General features: G+C 36.3%; 1 protein-coding gene across 5 annotated transcripts in view; it reads left to right on the top strand.

Annotated features, from left to right (window-relative positions):
* Window positions 1-16,294, top strand: part of UTRN (utrophin) — a 411,474-nt gene that overhangs the window by 166,161 nt on the left and 229,019 nt on the right. For all 5 annotated transcript variants that reach the window (XM_075748479.1, XM_075748477.1, XM_075748480.1 and 2 more), the window contains 8 exons: window positions 3,533-3,683; window positions 5,052-5,227; window positions 6,386-6,521; window positions 8,119-8,268; window positions 9,390-9,474; window positions 10,724-10,929; window positions 12,104-12,221; window positions 15,625-15,830. In XM_075748479.1, coding sequence (XP_075604594.1) covers window positions 3,533-3,683; window positions 5,052-5,227; window positions 6,386-6,521; window positions 8,119-8,268; window positions 9,390-9,474; window positions 10,724-10,929; window positions 12,104-12,221; window positions 15,625-15,830 — 1,228 coding nt within the window. The remainder of the gene's footprint in view (window positions 1-3,532; window positions 3,684-5,051; window positions 5,228-6,385; window positions 6,522-8,118; window positions 8,269-9,389; window positions 9,475-10,723; window positions 10,930-12,103; window positions 12,222-15,624; window positions 15,831-16,294) is intronic.

Below are 16,294 nucleotides of genomic sequence, written 5' to 3'. Positions count from 1 at the left end.
ATGCTTAAAAACAAACTCAATACCACTTAGTCAAACTTGGAAAAGTGTGTCAGAAAGGCATTTTAAGTTGGAATTGGTGGAAGTATGTGTTCAGGAAGTTACCACTAAGCTGAAGATGTACTCACACTGTAAATAGCAGTAGACACTGAGATTGCTGCTATGCAAAAAAACCCTTAATGACTGAAAATGATTCTATGAAACTTAAATGCAAAGGCTCATACTGTAGTTAATTTGCTTTTACAATATTTTCTTTTTAATGGTGATATAAGGTAATGGCTAACGCAGAAGGTCTGTATAGCACAAAGTAATGTCTAGCTATGTTTGCTTGCTCAGTGTCACCAGAAATCTGATATCAAATGCATTTGGTAGTGTATTTTGAAGAGATGTTTTTATGAAGTGTGTGTTATGTAAGCTGATGTTTTAAAACCTTTCTTAGAGCACTGGTGTATGTGTAGGAATATAAAAATTGGTTGGTGGTATTGTCTAAGCAGAGACTTCCAGAAACTCTGGGCCATTGGATGAGTGAAGCATCAAGATTTCTAATAAGTCAGCAGATGCTCTTGTTGCACTATTTTTTAATTTGAAAACAAATAGAGGTGCCAGCTGGGTACCACTTTCTGTGCTCTTGCTAGCTGCCTGTGGTTACCTGCTGTGTTTGGAGACGAGTGCTCCAGAATCTGGCGCCCATCTGTATTTAAATGCCTGCAGCTATTTTGTTGTCTTCATAGGTATGACATGCACTAAGCTTTAATTATGCCTCTTCCCCCCCCAACTTAATTGAGAAGCTTTAACTAATATTATCCTTTTGTAATTATCAGTACAATTTCATTTACTACTTAAATATCATTTTATTAAGTACCTAAGGTTAACTAGAAACCTAGTTTTCCCATTGAAAAAGTGTATCTAAGAGTAAGTTCAATGTTTATGATTAGCTGATAAAATACAACAGATTACCTCCTCAGTTGGTTCACTGAATACAAATTAATCTTGAACTTCATAAAATTTGTAAAGCTCTGCATCTTAATAGGAATAATACTGGGTGCGATTTTCATACAAAAGGGACTACTGTACCATCAATTTAAGCTAAAATGGTGCGTAGCTTCCTGAATATGTTAAGTGCTACAATTTTAATAGAAGGATATACTTTGATTAATGAAGACAATATTAGCATCAATATTAAAATTCTGTATTTTGCCATTAGTATTTTATACCCTTTCTGTTACTAAGAAGAATTTTTAGCCAAGTTCATTCTTGCTTTTCCCAGTGTTGCCAGTATAAGCAAGAAGGCTAGAAGACTCTGTCTCCTTAATAATCTCTAGCTTTTTTTCTGTTCCTGGAGTGGGTGGAGATTTTGACAGAACTAGTAGAAATAGTATTTGAAGTCTTTGGCAAAAGATTGATTTAGTTTTCAGAGGCAGTAATGATTTTATGATTGAGTGCCAGCTAAGTAGTTAAACCTTTGATAAAAGCTCTGATGTAGCCAAGCACAAGTTGAATTAAACTGTACTTGGCAAAGCTTTTAGGTGTTCAACTAAATCCTGTTGACTTCAATTTGACTTGAACGTATGTATAAAGTCAAGTCTGTGTGTTTTGTGTGCGTGTATGTATAGGCTTAATTCTTTGTTGAGTGGTTTGTAATGATGCTGATTTGCTAGTCCTGCTCCTTCTGCCATGGATTTTCTGCCAGTGCTTAAAATGTTAGTGGCTTGGAAATGAGCTGTGGTTTGGAAACAAGTGGATTCCTGTGGAGGAGGCTAGGAGTAGCCAAGTCTCCGTGCTGTAGTGATAGGACTTTGGTACTTTTATCTTTCAGCTGAGGCAGTCTGTAGTGAAACAGCAGTATGTGTGTCTGGCTCAAAACCAGAGTGAAATTTCATCTTGTTGCTCAAAATACTGATGGAACTGTGGGCTCACAACAGAAATGACAGGAGAGAACATGTTGAGATACAAAGCTTTAACCTCTAAAGTTTTAAAACTCTGAATTCTAAAAAAGTAATGTGTTCAAAACTCCCCCAGAAACTTTAATTTTGAAGGAAGCCAATAAAGTATTTTTTAAAACTATTTTAAGTGTTAGAATATCTCTTCTCATTAAACGTGGAATGAGATACTATTGTGAGACAGTACGTTCAGTTAGACTAAAATGTACCTGAGAACTAAAAGGAGAATGACATTTGGGGTCAGTCTACAGGTTAGTCCAGACTATTGAACTGAGATGTGCATAGGAAACTGAAACAGTAGAACTAGGAGGTAGGGTCTCTCTAGAGACATTTTTAAGGCTTTCTTCGTTATTAGAATTGGGCCACTTGAAGAATAATAATAACAAAAAAGCTCTGTATGTGCCAAGAAATATGGATGTCTTGATAAAAATGAGATAAAACTTTGATGAAAATAATCTCAGTAGTAACTCTAGGATTGTTGAATTTAATTAGTGAAGAAAATAGATACAATCGTAGCTCTTTAAAGTTTGGGTTTGGGTATCTTTGATGTTAAGCTGCTAATTTCAGATTGCATCTGTATGTAAGTGTTAACCCTGGAATCTTTGCTGTTGGAATTGTTTAAGACAAAAATAATGGGCTGCAGATGAGATCTTTCCTCTGTCACATTAGAGAGTCCTCTGATGAGCAGGAGACCTGGCCTCCCATGTCTTTAAAGAAGACTATTTTTATTAGATTGGAATGGGACACTATCCAGTCTGTTGGCGCTGATGTAGATTTCATGTTGTTTGAGTCCTGTGTCCTTTGAGACATCTGTCCTATTTGCTTTATAATGGTAACATAGAGTTAGTAATCAACAAATAGAAAGCAAGCCCACTCTATGTCTTTCTAACATGGCTTTCTTATTTCACATTGATGGGGTGTTTTTGTTAGTTTGCTAGCATAGTAAAACTCTTGTTTTAGTTAAAAACAACCTCCTGACTGTGATAATTCAGCCTGTTTCCATGCTAGAAAATGCTGCCCTTCAAGTTAAGCTACACATTAATTTGAGGCTGCAAAGATGGTAATAATAATGAAATGCCTGGTAAATTATTGTGTGATTAAATTGTATAAGACCCACTTATGCAGGCCCACTGGTAATACAATCAGTTCTATATAATCAAAATCACTTTCACTCATTAAATTCCAGGCACCAGCACCCCATGATTTATGAATAAAAAAAAATAAATCTAAGCAATTAATCATATTCCATGTTCCACACTGATATCTGATCTGTTTTACAATAAAGAAGAAAAAGGGTTCTGCAGACCAGTTTGATGCAGCTAATCAATCTTTATTTTTTAAGTGATAGAAACAAAAGTTTGCTTAGGACTGCCCTTTTTTCCTTCAGCTGGAAGTTAATGACAGTCTGTGCTGTTGGCTTTTACCAGCTGCTATGATGTCAGGAAGCCTTCAGCACCAGGGCTTTGTTGACCAGGCTATACATTAACCTTCCTGTTTCACAAGTAAAGTTTCTACTTACTGCAGTAGGAATCACAGCCTTTTCACTGAAACAGTTTGGATAATTTTTCGATTTTTTTTTTTTTTTTTTCAAACAGTGGCTTTGACAGAGCGATTGAGGCATGGAGGCAGTTCCACTGTGATCTCAATGACCTCTCCCACTGGATAACGGAAGCTGAAGTGTTATTAGCCGATGCCCGTGGTCCAGATGGCACCCTGGACCTGCAGACAGCTGGGCTGCATCAGCAGGTATGTATGATTTGTGCAGAAAGCAAGCAAGTCTAGATTTTTATCTAAAAATCTAACTTTCTGTACAGACATACAGATTTGAAATGAGGCTGTGCAATTGCACATTAAAAAGTGGTAACTCTTAAAATTTCTTTTTCAATTGCAGTTTAAAAGGATTCTTGGGGAAGAGCTCAGCTCCTGCTTACAGTATGGGGTTTTATGATGGCTCTTAGTATGGATGGGTTTGAGATAGTTTGATAACAAAAATTATGCCAACATTTGAATTATTTTCTAAGTTTCATTACAGTTTTAAAAATGTTAATCAGTTAAGAAATCCAGTATATTATTTCACTTACTTTCTACTCATAATTAAAAAAATGGAGCCCAACAATGGTCAATTATAAATTAGCAAATTATTGTTTTGAACTAATGACTTTGCAAGATCCTGCCTTGTATAAGCAATCTAGAAAAAGTGAAGATTCCAATTACAGATGTCTTAGGTTTGATTGTTTCAGACTTCAGTTCTGGAATTTAATTCCCTGATGTCTTTCTAGCTTATTATTATGGAAGAGCAAGCTGTTCTGTTTAGCTAAACTACTTTACTTCCTTTTAAATAAGGAGAAGAAAACATAACTTTAAAGATTGGAATATTTTTTTTTTTTCTGGGAATAATGGTTATCCAAGAGTTAGGTATGTATTGTGAAAGAAATGTATGTTCTGCCTGACATACGGTTTGTATTTTATCCTTGTTGCTGCTTAGAGTTTTCTTCTAGGGCATTTCTCTTCTCTTTCTTGAATCATCTTATTCCTGATCTAGTTGCAAAGGAATTTTCACTAACAACATGAGGTTTTTGTAGTGGTTAGGGATATTTGAAGTTTTGATCCTAATATCTTCTGACTTCGTTTAGTTTCATGGATTTTCTGTGATGTCTGGGGACCATGGCAGCACAGCCATAATTATCCTAGCTAAAATACTGTTAAATTAGAGAAATAGGGGGGTAGGTTATGAAAGGAACTGGTTAAAAAAAAAAAAGTCATACCATCTGTTAGCACTACTAGAAAGTGCTGTACTTTAAGAGGAAAGGAATCAAACGTGAGTGTGGATTCTAGCACTGATGGTTTAAATGAATTCCTGTGATTCTAAGTAGTATTCGGCAGCCTATTCTGTGTCATTAGCTTTTTATGACACTCATTAGAAAATTGAACTAGATTCAACAACAGACTCTTAGTATCTTAAATCACAGCATCCAATTTTAAGTAAGACAACTTTAAGTGCCTGTTTTAGTAAAATAATATGCACCCAGGATTCATCCTGCATATTAGAAGCCACAGATCAAAGTCACTTTAGGTCAGTAATAAAATTCTGTGTGGCTTTTACGTTTCTGACAGGAACTTGAAGAGGGAGTCAGCAGCCATCAGACAAGTGTTTCAGCATTGAACAGAACTGGAGAAGGGATCATACAGAAACTGTCTGCTACAGATGGGAGCTTCCTGCAGGAGAAGCTGGTGGGATTGAACAGACGCTGGAAAACAATCACTGCAGAGGTCATGGATAGACAACAGAGGTAATAAGTTAATCAGGAATTTGGATGTCTGACCAGATGTGATGAGGAGAATCTCATTTAGAAGACTCTGGGAGAGATAGTGCATTCTATTGCACACTGTCATTAATCTGAATTTTCCTGACATTCAGACCTCTGTGTTTTGAACTGTCTTCTAGAACCAATTTCTCATAAATGCACCTGCAATTGACTGCTTAGTGAGTCTGTGTTTAACACAACCCACCAAATGACAACTGCAAAACTTCTTTTCTTACAATTTTCCTTTGTTTTTAAAATCACTTCATTGCTAAGCCAGACTTTTTTTAGGAGGGAATACTCAGCTACTTTCTCTGGCTGAAGCTGAGCTGTGAGTACATTACCTTGATTTTTATTTTTGCATTGTCAAAGATACACTAACTGAAACACTTGTATTGGTCTTGAATTTCCACAATACTAGAAAATAAAATCTTTAGGTCTGTGTTTGCAATGATTTAATCCATCTGACTAGGTATTTTCTGAACAAAATGAACATCCGTTTTGAAGTAGCCTTAAATTTACTTCAAAAGATCAAAGTTGTCGGAGATAAATATACAAATTTTCAGCATATCTGGGACTATAAGTTCACCCCTCAGTTCTTACTGCAAAAAATATATATAAGGATAGTCCCTGGAATGAATAGTTATTTTTGGAGGCCATTTATATAATTATATGTTTTTAACATCTCCTGATACATTTGGAAATGTAATAATATTTTTCTTAATTAATTATTTAATTTGAGGAGTTCTGTTTAAGCTTTGGGTGATTTAAGGAATTTTTCCCTTCGAGGGTTTAGGGATGTTTCTAATACTTTCACTAACAGTGGCCTTGTGGTGGCTTACAATGATTAGGCCTGAATGTGTTATTACTGTCACTTATACTTAATGTTTTCTGAAGACTTTTAAAAGTCTATTTTGTGACTTTGGAACTGAAATTTATCTGTTTTTAAGGTGGCAGTATTAACTCGCAAGTATCTTGTATTTTAATGATGTGAAGATAGAATCCTTTGAATACCAAAATGAATCATTTAAAATGCTCCAACCACTGAAAACCACGTGACTGTTACATCAGAACAGAAGTAATGTAGGACTGACATGCTGTGTTCACTGCGGAAATGCATGTGGGTTTTTTGTTTTCCTTTTTAAGACTAAAAGGAGAGAATCAGCAGCTGATAGAGTACAGAAAGAAGCTTGATGAGCTGCGTTGCTGGTTGGAAAATGTAGAAAATGCTCTGGACACAAGATTTACATTCAACCATGAAGAAAACTTGCGAGAATTACAGGCAAGATCGATTTGTGTGTATATGTATATGCACATCTGTCTTGTGCAAAGTGTCAGGACACAGCTTTTGGGGAGGGGAATTTTCACATGGTAAATAGCCAAAGAAATATTATGGTTATATGAGACATTTTGTGAGATTACTTACACAGGCAAGATGCATCTCATAATGAAGTTGGGTTGAGTTGATGACTGTGTTATCTAGCCAGAAGATGGTGGCTATGTATCAGAGTGTGAGAAATATATGTACGAGTGATAAAATTGAGTAAGTGGAATTTCATTGGCCCCAAGTCAACTTCATAATTGTCAAAACTTTAGGAAAAAGCCAATAAGCTTAAAATGATAAGTAAGCACCATTGTCCCATTTACTGGGCAGCTTTAATACTTTTGCATGTATAAGATTTTTGTTTAACCTGCTTTTTAAACTATAAGTGTTTTGGTCATTTCAAGTAACTTGGGTACATATGTATGCGTGTATTTTTCCTGTTTATTTTGTGTCTGGCTTTGACAACAAAATATCTTTGGTTTGTAGGATATGTGAAAGAAAATGTTTCTGGAATCATAAAAGAATGGAAGCTGTAGTCAATCCAAGAAACCTACTTGCTCATTTTTTAAATAAATTAGTAATTTAAAAAAACCCCATCAACCTCTGTTAGACCAAACCAGGTAGAAAGGCTTGAATTTCCAACAAATGTGTATAAACAATGTAAAGTAGTTGTTGTGTTTGCCTAAACAAATTGTCTCATGGTAGTTGAGTATTGGTTGTCTGTCTATCATGAAAGTTTAATTTTTCTTGTTATCTACCTTAGTTAGATGTCTGAAGTGAAAGGTAGAACTGGAATAAGGGAGGAAATAGCAGAATTTGCCAGAGAAACACTGGTAGAGAATTATTAAGTACCAATTCGGCCCTGTGACAGCAGGAATGTGTGTGCAATTTTTGTTATGTATATTAAGGAAAGGCGTGTTTGCAACAGAATGGGTACTGAGTAAGATTGCTAAGCTGATCAGGATGGTGAAGAACTCCTTATCTGCAAAGAAACTCGGAGCTTGCTTTGTTTTGTTTAGTCAAAAAAGAAACAATGAGAAGTGATACAATTATGAGAATAAGAAAGTGTAGGGAAGATGAGCTATTATTAAAGGCTGGTACTAGGGAAGTGGGAATAACAGATGTCAACTGATCAGTCAGCAATAAATACAGTCTGGGAATGAGAAGGAGATTTCTAAATAGAGCTTCTGGAGCAGCCTCCAATTAAAAAGGATATAACATGTTTAAAAAAATAATTCTTTTAGGGTAGACCCTTGAATATCTAGGAAAGACATATATGTATAGTGCGTATTTTAGCAGGGTACTCTGTTCAGTGATCTCCCAGTTTTGTGGGTTTTTTTCCGGTTAGCAATAAATGTTGATATTTGAATAAATGTTTTAATAATTTCTAGATAGAGCATAGAAACCAAAATAGAAGCTTTTCTGGTATCTATTTCCAGGGAAATTTCTAAATATTTGAGTTAGAGGAAAGCTTCTCTGCCTAACACACACCCACTCCATTTCCTTAAGCACGTGTGCATTTTGCTTCAGTCTAAAACTCTTCTGTCCTTTTTAGGTCTTAGGTGAAGAGATGGAAGTACAGGGAGACAAACTGGAATGGCTGAACAGGACTGAACCTGAAGTGCTTTTGGATAAAAATGTTGATCTTCAGGAAAAAGATAGACTTTCCGATTGCCTGCAGTCCCTCAATGTGAGGTGGAATAAGGTGTGCATTTCTTCAGCATTGGGTACCTGAAGTTGAAAATATAGTTGTGTACTCGGAATGGTTGTTTCCCTTTCCATGTGTCTATGACGTACATAAAATATCTTGGAAGCCATGCAGGCATCTTCAGGAAATGTGCCTCAATCCATATCTACATGAAAACATCGGTAGACATTTTTCCATCAGAATGAGTTAGTTTAGTTAGCTTTAGGTTTTTTGTTAATTTTCTTTTGTATTGTCTTTCTTTTAAATGGCTGGATCAAAATTATTTCACTTATTTGAGCCAAATGGTAATGTATTAATTCTGAAATTGAGAGAGTCACAATAAATCTTTGCTGTACAGGAAAGATGAATGTTTGCAGCAGTTAAGAGGAAAACAAACAAATCTGTGATAAGACTGAGTGAGAAAATCTTATCAAGTGTCTGGCATTCTTCTTGAGTATAACTGCTGTAAATAAGAAACTGTATTGTTCAATCTCATTGGCAAGTATATGGGAAGAACAGAACTCATTGGTTGGAGTAAAACCAGATTTTTTTAAAGCAGAGCCTGGATTTGGGGCTTTTGATAGTTTAGGGAAAGAAAAAAAAAAATCTGTTTTTACCTACTAAATGGGGATTTTCTCCCCCCCCTTTTGTATATTACATTTCCATCATTGTCTTTTAAAAACTTTTAAAATGCAAAGTAGGCAAATTTGTCTTCACTACAATAGAGTTCAGTGGTAACATTTTTCTTTTTAAATTAATTCCCTATTTCTTTACTTTCCTGTCACTGGTGACCACAAATCATGCTTTGCGTCGTCTTTCCTTCAAAGCGTACTCAAATAATGAACCATAGCTTTGATGCTTAGGCAGTAAAAAACATGTAAACAACCTGTCTACAACAGTCCATTTATTTATCTTGGAGACTTAGGTAAGACACTGAAATGTATTGAAATAACACTCTGAGTACCTCTTGGCATTTTTATTGTTTTTAAATGATACCTTGAAAAAATTCATTGAAATATCTCTGAGGCATGCCATTGTAGCAAGCATAGTGTAGAATATTTTGTCTTCTAATGAGTGATTACTTTTTTGCTGTTAATATAGGTTGTCTTACTGGTTTTTGTCCTCTCTCTTGGCTGTAGGTGTTCAGAGAAGTGCCTGACAGAGTGAGAGAATTGGAGACATTTGTTGGGCAGTCTCATCGTCTTACACAGACAAAGCCTTCTGGTGAGTGATCAGTCCTTCTGTTGTGCTTAATTGTATTGAGTTTGATCCTATTTGTGGTCAAAAATAATCCAAAAAGGAAAACCCTCCCTGTGAATTTAGACAAGTGCAAATAAGAAATTATGTCCATCACTGTACTTGGGGCTACCTTCATGTTACTATGGGAGAGAGGGAACATTTGGATGCGGAAAAAGTCACACTGCAGTTCAGGGTTGGGGGAATCCTTTGGAGGAACATTTCAGTAAAGCTTAGGCCTCCTCATCAGAAGCCAATGTACTAGGTACAAAATAAAACCAAAACCAGCTATGTTTGACAGCCTGGTTTCCTGTCGATTTGTGCTTTGTGGTCATGCCTTTTAGTAATTAAGAGCCTCTAGAAGCTTTCCCTACAGCTAATTATTTGTAACCTCTCTCCTGAATGCAGATTCTCTGCGCTTTCATAAATAAAGGCCATTCTACATCTTTCAGCTCAGTACAGACACAGATAGGTCTTTCGCATTTGCTAGATACTTATCTTCCTGAATCTTGTAGGGAAAGCTGTCTAAATGTGATACTTTCTTGTATCAGACACTGACACTGGCAGTCTTTTCAAGTCATTGGAGACAGATCAGCAGACACAGAGTGTAACCAAGATGCCCACATCTCCTTTTTAGAAAACTAGGTAAAAAGGACAGACTTTGCCTGAAAGAATTTGCAGCTTGAACTTCAGTAAATTAACTCTTTTTTTTTTTTAATTCAGCAGCAGTAAACAAAATTTAAAGGAGGAAAAGCAACTTTTAAGGCTTTCAAACCTTGTTTCGGCTTGTTTTCCTTTCATACAGGGTGTTTGTTAAATAAAGCTGCTGTATTTCATTGCTTGAGGCAAGTGTGTAATATTCAAGTGTGTATATGCTTAGTATGGGTCAATTCCCTTTGCTGTCAAAGAGCGTTTAGTTTCACTCCATTATATTTAATGTCATTTTGCCCTTGCAAGTTTTCTTCTTGTTTGTTTTCTATTTAGGCTGAATCATTTGGGTGAATGTTTGTCATGTAATGAAATAATTAATAGCATTTTTTTTAAAAAAAAAAAAAGGCAAAAGGAATTTCTGATTACTTAGTTTCTGGTGATTAAAATACCTCAAATAGAAATCTTGCTGTCCTTTCTCTGTAGATGCTGTTGCATATTTATAGGAATTACAAAAACCCTCTTAATTCCCACAACTGGATGAGGCCATGACTTTTTTCTTTAACAAAAACCCCAAACTCTGTTTCAGATGTCCAAAAGGTGGTGCTAGTATCTTCTTCATTGGAAATTCCTGTTCAGACTCAGCAGTCTTTGGAACTTTCCACACCTGCTGATCTGGATAAAACTACAACTGAGCTGGCTGACTGGTTGGGATTGATTGATCAGATGCTCAAGTCAAACATAGTCACCGTGGGAAATACCGAAGAGATCAATCGGACTATTGGACGAATGAAAGTATGTATTTTTGTGAAGGCCAGTGGATTGGAAACTTGGCTCACACTTTAATAGCTTGTGCATTCAGTAAAGAAATTACATGTGTTTAAAAAAGAAAAAAAAAAAAGAAAAAAAGAAACTGACTACAGTAAATGCATAACTTGAATACTTTAAATGCTGTCGTTACTACACTCCTCTCCCCTTTACTATTTCATGTTAATTCCTGTGTCCCTATGAGAGCTAGGCACTGCTATTTTTTTGTTTTTAACAAAGCATGTAGAGAATACCTCCTGAAAATGACATCATCTGGGGAATTTATAGCTTATGCTGAAGACTTTGGAGCACCTTCATGTTTGTTTGGAGGGTGACCTTTATGATCCACTCTCTAGTGGTTTCTGATGAGTTTTGTTGTGTTATGGTTAGACTAAACTGATTTCCAGAGACATGCTAAAATGATTAAATGTAACATAAATGCTTATGATGTAAATGTTTGTTTCTGTTTATAGCTCATGCTATGCTGAGCCATGACTAAGAGCAGTATTTGTAAGATGTATGCTACCATTAAGGTTCATTTTATTTGACTTGATATCAATTAATATGAGTAACTGTAGAGTAAAAGCTGCAGGCTAAACAAGTACTAAACCATTTCTGTGGGTGTCTAACATAATCTGGAATTTGAAAGAATAATGTGATGTGCAGTAACTTTGGAAACTATTTTAACTCTATAGTTCTTGTAACATAGGCTTCTGGTACATTGCCATAGTGAAATAACTGGTTTTTATACAATATATGTTCTGATTGTTCCTCCCTGTTCCTTTCCTTCTCCATCTCTCTCTCCCCCTACCCTGCCCTCCCTCATAAATCTATATGACTGGAACTTGGTAAGAGAAAAATAAGTTATGGGAGAGTGAAAAATAGATACTGGAAAATACTGTGCAATGATTGTGGTAACCGTGTGGTTTGTCCAGGTTAACTTTCAGCTCTGTATTTTCAGTAACTATAATTCAGAATATTTTTGCTTTTTAAAGCAGTGATATAATGCTGTGACAATTCAAGGGTTACAATAATGTTGGGAATAGCCATCTACTTGTGGTGACACATACATGTTTGGTTTTATCTACAAATACAAATAAAAAGATGATGTTAACTAAATTCTGCTTTTTGGCCTTAAAAATCATATCTTAATTCTCAACAGATAACAAAGGCAGATTTGGACCAGCGGCACCCTCAGCTTGATTCTGTTTTTACATTGGCTCAGAATTTGAAAAATAAAGCTTCCAGTTCAGACGTTAGAACAGCGATCACAGAAAAATGTAAGTTTCTCCATTCTGTGTTTGCAAATACAATGTTCCTCTAGCAGTAAAAAAAATCTTCATATCTTTCTCTTAAACTCTTGATTTTGAGCTGAAGTTGTCTTCCTTGAACAAACCGAAAGCTTAGCAGTTCAGTGGCTTTCACTCTAACAGTCTAATGAAAATTCCTGGAACAAGAGTTGCCACTTGTTTTCTTGACTAGCCACTTTTCCAAGTATGAAGGTAAATATTATTGCTGGGATTTCAAAATATCTTATGAAGAATTTGAGTTACTTGACAGCCACAGACCCAGGGATGAGGATTTTTTATTTATTGATAAAAGGAACTGATTGTCTGTATTTTTGTTGAGCTCTGATGCACTGGATGGTTAGTGAAATGCATGAATGTGTTGTCTTAAGACAAAACTTTGTGTATGTACTTTCGAAATTGTTGACTGAGAATTAGTAGAGCTTTTAAGTCACTGACATGTACTTGAAAATTGAGTTTCCAGTTTAAAGGTACCCCCCGTACCATCCCTCCCCCGCCTTTGAAAATGTCTCTTACTGTACTTAAGGAAAAAAAGCATTCAACTGACACAATTAGAAATTAAGGGACAAAGTGTTCTTTGAAATCTTAAGCTTTGATGGTTGCTAAGATTAGAAAATTCATGCAGCAGGCAATATCACAGAAGTAAAAATGGAAAGATATTTTTCCTTATGTTTTCCTCTGCAATGTAGTTTTTCTTTACTACATCTACATGAATTTCTTTTCCGTAAGACTTGCTGGAGATAATGGGGTCAAACAGAAAACGCACAGCAACGTTGAAAGGTCTGATGAGATGGCACCTGCTGTCTAAGATTCACAGGAGCTATGGATTGGTAGGAGAGTAAGATCCAAAGAAGCTAAAGCACCTTGTAAAGCCTGAGCTTTGCAGCCACTCAGAACTTGGGGGATGATACTAACTGTGTAGTCCATGGGAGTCACTCAACAAGGGGAGATCTGGTCAGTCCAAAACATTCTTGATTCTTCAGAAAAGGTGAACGAGGAATAAAGGAATTGTATGTTGAAAATTGCAGTTCCCCTATAGTCATGCCCATCCAAGGTGGGAACAGAGATGCTGTGTATGCTGCCATGGATGAAGCTTCCAGTGGATACTCTAGATGCATGTGAAGATTTTGCTATCTGTCATGAAACATGAAAAAAAATGAAGGTCTTGTTGCTACTGACATTTGTAAAGACAAGTTTGCTCTTTGAAGGAAAGTGAAGCTCAGGGCTGCTTTAGGCACCTTGTTGTTTAAACACTGAGAGGAATATTCCAATGTCCTACAAACTCCTGTTAGCCTGCTGTATGTTGTTAGATGAAGCCTAATTATTCAATAGCTAGGGGCACAGAAATAGAGAAAAGCTTCCTTCTCTGCAACTTCCTTCCCAATTACTGCACAGACATTGAGAATTAAAAACACAGTCTCATCAGGAATTATGTTCAGTCTTTCTGCCTTTGATACCAGACTGGTGCCCCTGACAACTTATTCCAGGATCCTACCTGTTGAACCCACTGAACACTGAGGCTACCAAGAATTTTACTATTTTTCTGTTCTGTTTTGGTGGAGACTGGAGAGAGGGGAAATATGTCAGCACTGCAGAGAATAAGCTTAACCTGGCCATTAATAGGGAGAAGTATATTGAGAAATATTCTTTCTATAATACTATTATGTAAACATCAAATATCTATCCATTTCAACCAAGTTGCCATTGTAGGCAACTGTTTTTCAGGGATTCTTTTTCCTTCCAGCTTTGTGGGGAGAGCCTAAACACTTAAGAGGTTTGTCTCTGCTGTTCGTTAGCCAGCACACAAGGTTATAGCCTTTTTTTTTCCACTCCTGCTGTTTTTGCTTTTGCTGTTTTGGTAAAACCACTGATCTCTCCCAGCAGCTGCTGATTTCCTTTGAACATAATCTTTATCCAATACAGTAATATCTTTAAAACCAAAACAAAACAAACAAAAAAAACCAACCCATATTATTATTATTTGCTGTTGGGTTACTGAAACTTTCTTCTAAGTTCTCGTTCAACATGACCTACATTATGCCTGAAAATTAATTGAAAAGTTGCCTGGTTGAAATTGATGAATCTATACTGCGCAGATTATTGGGTTTGTCCACCAGTAATAGAGTTACTATGACAATTGGGCTTTGCTGCCACAGTTTTGAGCGCTTTGTGGAACTAAACAGCATATTGTTGAATGTATTACAATTAAAAGATCTTCCCAAGCAGATCAAGCATAATGACATTGTATAATTGTGAAAGGTTTAAAAAGAAAATAAAGAATGCAAAGGGTAAAGTTCACTTAAGTGCTTTTAGCTTAAGCACAATCTTTGGCATTTTTACTTCATGGAAGAATGAAGTGACCTGAGTATCAAGTGTGTTAGTTTTCAAATACAATTGCATACTTACTGGTACAATAAATATATTGAATGTTTTACATACTGCCTACCTGTTGTTGCTCAGAGTACAGATATGCTCAAGAAATCCAGCTTAGTTTTTTTTAGTCTGTTTGCTTTCTTACTCTTTAGTTCCAGTGATATAGTATGTTCCTAATGACTGTCATGACAGGTAATAGGGAAACCTGTTTCCACCTCTATAGACTTTCAGGTAATACACTTTTTTTATGGTCTGTAAGCATTAAGAAAAAGGTATGATGCTATTCATTTCTCTCCAACATGCAGACTTACTGCTGACACACTATTTGTTGTAGGCTGTTGTCATGTTGTCTTTTTCACCCTTTGTTTATTAAAGGTTAAAGCCTGTGTATCAATCATCTAATGTAACTCCATTTATTGAGAGAGGAACAGGATACTTGAAGGAAATGGGGTGTGATCAATAACTTCTCTGTTCTGCTGTGTAGTCTGCATAAGCCTGTAGAAACCTATGGTGGAATGAAAGTGCCTTTCAACAGACAGTGGTTTGGAAAGCTTAGTTCACTTCTTATAAACTACCCCGATCTAAACAGTATTTATTTATTTGTTTATTTGTAAGGGTTTAAATTGCTGATGCACAAAGATGACTTGCTGGTATAGCCAGCACCCTAAACCTGTGCTCCGTGGAGCCCTGCTGCTAGCATATGTCTGCAGAGCAGCTGCAGCAGATTTTCTGCCCACATGAACTTTACTTAAAAAGTAAAACAATGCCTTGGAAATATTTCAGAAATAATAGTTGTTACCTGTATGCTGACAGAGGGAGCCAAACACCGGCATTTTTTGTTTGCTCGTGTGAATGTGTAAATTACATGGGGGAGCTAAACTACTGAATGTGGAAACTACTGTATTTGAATTGTATTATTGCCTCTTGTCCTGAGAATTAAGTGGTAGTTATGACTACTTGTTTGTTTACCTCAGTTTTTCATGTTCTGTATTGTCTTCCACAGTGGAGAAGGTGAAGAATCAGTGGGACAATACCGAGCACGGTGTGGAGGTGCGGCAGCAGCAGCTGAAGTACATGCTGACAGACAGCATGCAGTGGGAAGAGCAGAGGCAGGAAATGGAGCACCTCATGGAGCAGTGTGAGATCCGTCTGCGTATGCTCCTGCAGGCCCCAAAAGAGATGCTCACCAAACAGATTTCAGACAACAAAGTAAGACCATTTACACTTTTTGTTCCCCCCCCCACGAGACTCCTTAGTCTATGTAATGCTACTGGATTCAATTGATGTGCAAATATACAATTTAGTTGTAGGACTGATTTGGCAATTCTCTCTCTCTTTGAGCATGATATATTATAAATTGTCTCTCTCTCTTTTTTTTTTTTTTTTTTTTATATGTCAACCTTCCTGAGAACTGCTTTCTGGGAAGGAAACAGGGGGCATGTATGCATGTGTGTCTAATTTTAAGTGTATTTGAAATGAGTATAGTGTAGTATCAAATAAATTATACTATGCAAAAAGCTCGAACCTCAGACCAATAAAAGTTTAATCATACAGCCACAAAAGGTAGCATGTATTACTTCATATAAACCTATTAACAGTAGTTTACTAAATCCCAGGAATGGACCATGTTATTTAAAATTATCCTGAATTTCAGTTCTGATGGGTGCCAGGGG

Source organism: Balearica regulorum, chromosome 3, assembly GCF_011004875.1.
Source record: "Balearica regulorum gibbericeps isolate bBalReg1 chromosome 3, bBalReg1.pri, whole genome shotgun sequence".
NCBI lineage: Eukaryota > Metazoa > Chordata > Aves > Gruiformes > Gruidae > Balearica > Balearica regulorum.
The sequence above is the reverse complement of the archived record's forward strand: the minus strand, read 5'-3'. Positions and strand labels throughout refer to the sequence as shown.